This window comes from Hevea brasiliensis, chromosome 12 (genome assembly GCF_030052815.1).
Source record: "Hevea brasiliensis isolate MT/VB/25A 57/8 chromosome 12, ASM3005281v1, whole genome shotgun sequence".
NCBI classification, from domain to species: Eukaryota; Viridiplantae; Streptophyta; class Magnoliopsida; order Malpighiales; family Euphorbiaceae; genus Hevea; species Hevea brasiliensis.
In genome coordinates, this window is record NC_079504.1 from 6,879,253 (window position 1) to 6,887,115 (window position 7,863).

The 7,863-nt window shown below is 31.5% G+C and overlaps 1 protein-coding gene across 1 annotated transcript; it reads right to left on the reverse strand.

The window, feature by feature from the left end:
• Positions 1 to 2,917: 2,917 nt before the first annotated feature.
• On the reverse strand, positions 2,918 to 4,543 carry LOC110655805 (transcription factor bHLH93). The gene is made up of 4 exons (XM_021812253.2): positions 3,807 to 4,543; positions 3,536 to 3,703; positions 3,274 to 3,441; positions 2,918 to 3,144 (listed from the first exon to the last, which is right to left on the reverse strand). The coding sequence occupies exons 1-4, from the start codon at positions 4,425 to 4,427 to the stop codon at positions 3,058 to 3,060; spliced, it is 1,044 nt and encodes a 347-aa protein (XP_021667945.2). The 5' UTR covers positions 4,428 to 4,543; the 3' UTR covers positions 2,918 to 3,057.
• Positions 4,544 to 7,863: the final 3,320 nt, after the last annotated feature.

A 7,863-nucleotide genomic window follows, 5' to 3' on the forward strand; every position in this document is an offset into this window, starting at 1 on the left:
CACCACTAATCACTCTATTTTTATTTATTGGCCTTCAAATTGTGTAAAATAGATCTCTTTTTCACCTTAAAAAAAATTGAATTCTAGCTGCTTAAAAAAGAATTGAAATGCAAAAAATTAGACTAATAGAATTCCATGAATTGAATTCTTATTATATTTTAAAGCTTTGTAGCACATTATAAAGAACAAAATTAAGTAATGAGTATGCTTGCATGTATACAAGTCATTTGTGGTCATTCTCCAGTTGAGATTGAATTGAATTGCTGTTGATTACCATCATAGTGAAGTTGATTTTATTGCCTAAAGTGTCAACATTTAGTAGAAAGCAAAGTCACTTGCAATTATACTACTATTTGATGTGGGAGATGGCTTGACCTTGACTCTTGCACCATATATGGTTTACCACCGCTCTCTTTTTATTACTCACTTCCCACTTGGCAACCTAATCAATGAGGGGGACGGAAGAATGTAAAGTGGGGTTTGAAAGAAAAATTAGTGTTAATAGAACTGATACTTTAAAATAAATAATTAAATAATAAGAATTATTTTAAATAAAATTTGGAAAGTGGAACAGAGGTAAGAGTGTTGGGCTGTTCTTGAACAGTTTTTATAATGGGCCTGAAGATGAGAGCAATTGCCTTGTTGGCTTGGGCCAAGGGGTGCCCACATCACTTAAGCAAAACGACGTCTTTTTATTTCTAGGAGCAAGAGCGGAACCCATTTGTGATTTGTTCGCCGGCAGAAGGGAAAGAAGAGGACTAGAAAAAACAAGTTCTCTTGGAATTTGAAGAATTTGCATAAAATAGAGCGTTCCTTGGAGCAAATCCTTTGGTACCCATTTCTCCAAATTTACCTTACTTGTATCTTCTGGTCAGAATCTTTATGATTTTAATGATATTATATGTTTGAACAAGAAATAAAGAGAACGTTATCAAGTGCAATTGACACAGTTCTAATCTTTTTCTTTTTTTAATTTGCATACTAAATTGAGCACTTTGGCATGTTCTGCTTTATGGAATTTTTTGCATGCCAAAGTCACAAAGTGAACAATTCTTTTGTCTACGCTATATTGTCTAAAAAGAATGAGAAAATACAGAGCTTTTTGTTAGTAATAAAGTGGATCCCAAGTATGGAAACATCTCAGCATCTTCCTGATTCCTGTATGGAAACGTCTCGGCTTCTTCCTGCTGTAGCCTGTAGGGGGCTTTATGCAGCACACAAGTTCATAATTGGGGGTGCTTTTCTTTGAAAAAGTTCGGCCATGTTTTTGGGGTCATATCAAAAGATTCTTATCTGTTAAAGATGGCAAGTGAGTTCCAGGACCATGTCGAGTGTCAATCGGAGCTCTCCATAACCACATGAACAAGCTTTAAAGCATGTTGGGAATTGGGATAAGACAATTTTGATCTCACAACTAGGGGAAAAGCCGAGTTTATTATATTCTCAGTATCTAAATAACTTTATGGTGGCCTATCTATGAAATGATCAGTTCATTTTGTTACTGAGTTGTGCGTTTGGCATATTATGGAATGGACATAAAGTTAATGCTATCAAAACAAACAGTTTACACGACTACCTTTTTGCCTTTATAATTATAAAGCTGTTTGATTGCTAGAATTTGTTTTTTAACTCTAGCCATGAACTTTCAGAATATGCATGTATTATTATATTATAATCCTTTGGTTACCAACATGTACTATTCTACAGGCTATTCTCCAGACTGACTTTTGATACAAAATTGTTTTTTGCAGCTACCTGGAAGTTTGCTCAGTTGGCCTTGTTCTCAAGATGGACTCCTTGTACCTTGGTGCATCTATTCAACATCAATATTGATACAAAATCACAGTAGCACTTGTATTTTGCACTGTCTTGTCCAGAAATCATTAAAAAAGATTAGTCTGCAATGATTGAAAGAAGCCTTAATACCTGTAAAATGTCTTAAACTGAACAATGATTGTAAATATTCCAAGATGAAAAATTGAAAAGATCTTCCAACTTGTTCATGGGCTGAAAAAAATTTTAGTTTTCTATATGGTTATTCCCTCTCCAGTTTTGGGAACTCTTGTTGAACTAGTATCTGAAGCTTCTGTAACAGGGCATGTGGAGGACAAACCATGAAGAAGCTCCAAAATGTATCCGAAACAACAGATTCTATTAATGGGATGACATGTGGATTTGATTCAAGGGATTACTAAACTTACTGGATTTGGGTTATGAACAAATATATTTGTGACTTGCAAAAACTGGTGAGATAAATTTACATCTCTTGCAAGAAGGTGAGTCTAGAGTCTACACAATGATAAATTATGCATCTTGCTTGTCCTTTTTTTTTCAATTGGCGAATGCAACTTGCTATTCACCTGTCTAATCAACAAATATAACATGTACTTTGTGATAAAACAGGAAACAGAATTGTCCTGGCAATGCTGCTGTTCTATCATTATAGAATCTGAATTGTGTTTGATTGACACATCTTGGAAGTGTCATTGCCTGTGTGCATGTGCATGGGTCTCTTCTACATTGCCTTTGCAAGAGGGAAAAAGAATTGCCATGGTAGTATTAGACACTAACCAAGAAAATTTTACTGGTATACTTAGCTGCACAGATAGGTAAATATGCCAAAATTATTTGATGTAAAATTCAGGGGCTACAGCTATTGACTTGCATATTCATAGCAAAATTCAGAATGATATGTGATTTCACAATAGCTGCAAGGACGTTACAACCACACGATAACTGTTGGTTGTTTCTAGATATGAGGTGTGCACAGAAGAGGCAAAACATTATTTAGATAAGCTTCGAATAGCTAACTTGTGCATATGATGAACTCTCTCCCAGAGAATTACCAAAAATATTCCCCCCACATTAAAGCAATTGAAATAATATTTTCTCCAGTTGAAGGAGATAAATACAAAGCTTTGATGAGTAGAAGTAACTTTATTGAAAAATTGAAGTCACTACAACCTCACTTGAAAACCTCATTCAAATAACAGAGATTTAAAAAACTATCTATTAAAATTCCTTGTAAAGTTCCTCCATTTTCTACTTCTTTTATTTCTACAGACATCTTCCACCATATCCTGCACCTCTAAATAATGCTTGCTTTATATCTTCAGAACTTATCAGTCTTCTCTGCTCCAATTCCTATCATCATCACAAGAAAGAACACATAATCAGATATTTATAAAAGGAGAATTGCATAAAAATTGAAAGCTGGTCGATGGGGCATCAAAAAATAAGCTAAAGCTAATAAGTAATGATTGGAATTCTTACCTCTGAGCAAGAAGCTTGCATTGCAAAATCATTGAAGCAGCTAATAACGCACTGTTGAATCTCAAGGCCCAAGGTTTCTAGAGTATTTACTGTCGATAGCAACAGCCCTGGCTTCGATGCGCAGCAAATCTCAATCCGTGTAGCCTCATTTACTCTTTCTACATCAAACTGCAAAGTGAACACGGGAAGGAATTTAATCAGGAATAAGGTATGTTAAATTCAGCTCTTTCTATGGTAGTTTAAATGGGTGCAGAGGGTATACTTTCGGTGAATTTCTCACTATGAATTCACTTGATTTTGTGTCCTTCAAAATGCCCATCATGTTCAACTGATCGGAACCCACTTCAATTTCTTGTTGCAAGTTTTGGATTCTCTCAAGTAGCTCCTTCACGTAATCTATTGTATCTCCAAGTATTGATGTTCTGTCCATCTGAAGGGTATTTTTTTTTTTTCCCATTAAAATTAGCAAATTAGTCTCCGTTCAGGGATGAACTTCTTTAAATAATCGTTAATTGAATTGAATCGATTCTTACCTTGCTTATCTTAGGAACAATTGATCTTAGCATCGAAAGCCGTTCATTCAACCTCTTTCTTCTTCTTCTCTCAGCCATTAGATTCTTTGATGGTTGCCCCTCCAACTTCTTACCTCTCATTTTTCTTTCTGGGAAAGAACCAATATTGAAAACCGGCATTTCAGGAGACTGAATTGGCTCAACTTTGCAAGAATCAGGCATCTCCATACTCTGGGCATGATTTGGAAGCAGGCCCATGTCGTGATCATCCTCCATGGTGGACATTGGAGTATCTTCTTGAACAGGAAACGACGGCATGTCAAGGGTGTTGTACGAAGAATCAGTAATCTGTGGGGCTGAGAACTCATCTGTGAATGGTGGTGTCGAGAACTCATTGCCAAATGGGCAGGAAACTTCATTCAAGTAGTAATTGTTGAAGTCTTGTTTAAGAGGAGAAGAGAATCCTTGATGGAAAGAAATGGGAGGGAGTGTGGCTGCAGGATTATCATCAAAGCAATCCAAGTTCCACCCATTAGAGAAAAGCTCACCCATTTCTGTAGGAAAACTTGGTATAGTTTCCCAAGCGTCTCTTCTGAGAGCCAGCAGCTCCTCTATGTAGCCATGTTGATAATTGAGCTCCATTTTCCTCACTTTTTCTAACCCCACTTTTCTCTTGGGAAATGATGATACCTTGATAATGAGAAGCTGCACCAAGTTGGGTATATATATGTATACATATGGGTACACAAGGCTTCTACTTTATCATGTTGCATTTATTAGCATTAAAGAAAGCTTAGGGATGATAAATAGAAGATCATCTACCAAAATTATTATATTTAAATTTGATTAATAATTTTAATTTTTAAATTCATTTTAAATTTAATTAAATTTAACATAAATTATTCATATCTATTCTAAATCTATCCTAAATCCATCTATAAAAATATATTTTATTAATAATTTATATTTTAAAAATTTAATAATCTTATAACATGTTTAAATTTTATTTTTTTATATATAACATTTAAAAATTTATAAATTTAATAAAAAAATATTTTTAATATTTAATTAATTATTTATATAAATATATATCAAATATATAAAATTTAAACATGATTAATTAAAGGAAATCTCTATAGTTGATCAATATTACAACTTAATTTTAATATTTTAAAAATTAAATAATTTAATTCCCCACTTATACTTTTATCTAAATCAAAGATTTTTTCATTCAATATTATCATGAGTTTAAATAAAAAGATAAATATACTATTTATTCAATTAAGAAAAATTTACTATTTGATCTTTGGAGTTTAACCGATATTACTATTTATTATTTATATTTTAGAAATTAAAGACTTAGTCTCTTACCTATATCTTTTAATTAAAATTAATTTTATCAAATAAATTATTTTCTTTTCATAAAAAGAACTAAAAAGAATTTAATAAGAAACAAAGTTAATAAAAAAGAAATAAATTCTAATAATTTCAGCAATTATTTAATACATAGAATAAATCATTTAATTTCTAAAATATAGTAACCAAATTATAATATTCATCAAGATTAGAGACCAAATAGTAAACTTTTATTAATTGAGTAAAGAGTATATTTATTTTTTTATTTAAACTAATAATAATATTAAATAGAAAGATATTTGAATTTAACGAAAATATAAGTAAGAGATTAAATTATTTAATTTTCAAAATACAGGAATCAAGTCATAATAATAATTAAAATTCAAGGATCAATTAATAAATTACCCTTAATTAAACTCAACATAAATATTATTTTTAAAATTCAAATTCATTCAATATTCAACAATTTAGATACCAAAAATATTGTCTTATTTTCCTCTTCTTCTCTCTTTTTATGTCTTTTTCACCAAAATCAATGTAAAATTTCAATTACTTTGACCCCCACATCTGTCCGAACCGAAAAGGTTGAAGTTGGCAATCACAGTCGACCCTAAGTAAGAATGGTTAAGCTCTGTGCTATCATTTCCCCGTCAAAAGAAATAATAAAATCAAAGCTAGGCCTCTCTTTCTTTTTCCTTCTCCTCACTGAAAAAATTGCTGAGTTGGTTCCCATATTCCTTCTAGCTCACTAGAATTTTTTTGTTTCGGCTAGGCTCACAAATTCAAATGAGTTGGCGGTAGGCCTCTCTTCTCTTTGTTTGTTCCCATTTTTTTTGTTATTGCTTCACTTAAACTATGAGGAATTTGTTAAAAATTTGTCTGTTGATTGATTATTGAAGTAATGCTTCCTGTTGATGATCATTAATCATCACCCCACCTGGATAAATTTACAATGCCTTTAGGATTTTCATCAGGGAGGCTTAAAATAGTTATTACCCACTTGAATATACTAGATAGTACAATTATGCTATTACTTAAAACGACACATTTTGGCTGATGTATATGGTGTTAGCGAAGGCAAGAATACTACCGTAGATGGCAGAAGCAGAGTCACCTTTTCAACGGCTGCTTTGGAAGTACCCAGTCGGCAGTCGACATCCACTGCTACTGCCCATCATCTGTGTCCTATACAGTTCTATCAACTCTCTCCATTCGATCTCTGAAGAAAAATTATTAATAATCTATGAAACTTCTTAATGTAAATTTTACGGATCATTGACCCTCAATTATTGGATATAATAACCCAATTTATAGTAATTTTATTGTTCCCTCAAAAAAAAAAAAAAAAAAAAAAAACTCTTCTCATACATTAATTATTACCCTTTTGATTTGCTTAATGGTCTAATTTAAGAACAAATTAATATAATTCTTCCAACATTGTAACGAGATAATCCCTATTTACCAATTCTATAATTGTCATTATCATTACTGCCAATTCTTGATAACTATGTGCTATCAACACCTATATTGTTCCTTGGATTATAATTAGGGGCAAAGGCTAATGTTAGTATTCAATTGTATATTGTTTCCCTCCAACAATATCTCTATTCTAAAAGAAATAATTTCCTACCTTTTGTTATTATTATTATTATTATATCAAGGAATCCACACGTTCATTTTATAAGTCATGAAAATTTAATTTTTTTAATCAGTGTTCGTGATTGTACTCTCAATAATGTGACTATACCTAATAATTATTAATTTTAACCGTTTTTTAATGCTCAGATGAGAAAAAAAAAAAAAAAAAAAGACATATATGACAATTGAAAACTGATTGAATTTACAAAACATGGTTATTTAATTTTTCTTTCATGTGCCATGCATGATTGTCATTTTTAAAAGCTCTAGTCCTAAGATTCTGAGTCACGTGCTATGGTGACAATCTGCATATATATTAACAAGAAAAAGGAAGAAAAAAAAATAAATTAAAGGAAATAAAAAGGAAAAAAAAAAAGTAATTATGAAGACGTGGGGATTACTTTACTCACCCATAATGTCCATGACCAGCATGGTTTAGCTTGAAGTTAAACAAGAACTCTAGGAAGGTGAAGAAGGTAAGGGAGTTTAGAAGAAGACAAGAGCACCCATGATGAAAAAATAAAGGCAGGAGCCTTTTATGACCATTAAAACATTAAAATCGAATTAAAAATTATTGAAACTTTTGGTCAGCGACAGATAATTATGAGGTACAATTTTTTTCTTACAGCAGCCTCTTATAGTCATGCATTGAAGAGCTTTTTTCCCGTCTTTCAATACAATTCTAGAAAAAACAATGCTTGGGATTGCTTCTTGGTGAGGAAAAAGAAATATATTAACATATATAATATTTTATTTTAAAGTTCATTCATATAATTACAGTACATATGAAAATAAAATTTATAAAATAAAGAATATTTATAAAATAAAGAATATTAACTTGCTCAAATGTCTATACTGCTGAACAGAACTTAAAGAAGAAAAGAAATGCCCCTTTCTAAGATTTGAGAAATAAAAATGTAAATTCTTTGCATTCACCTTTACATATACAGAAGTTGTGAATGAGTAAGAATCATGTTAATCTAATAATAGATAAATTTAAAGGTTCTCTATCATCTATAAATTGATAGTATCACAAAAACTCACTTTAATATTCATGGTTACTTGAAAATCATCTTATTCATCG

Coding starts and splice junctions, on each gene's coding strand:
- LOC110655805 (XM_021812253.2), bottom strand. CDS start 4,427: ATGGAGCTCAATTATCAACATGGCTACATAGAGGAGCTGCTGGCTCTC. Junction 3,704..3,806: donor TTGTTCCTAAGATAAGCAAG/GTAAGAATCGAT, acceptor AATACCCTTCAG/ATGGACAGAACATCAATACT. Junction 3,442..3,535: donor TAGTGAGAAATTCACCGAAA/GTATACCCTCTG, acceptor TTCACTTTGCAG/TTTGATGTAGAAAGAGTAAA.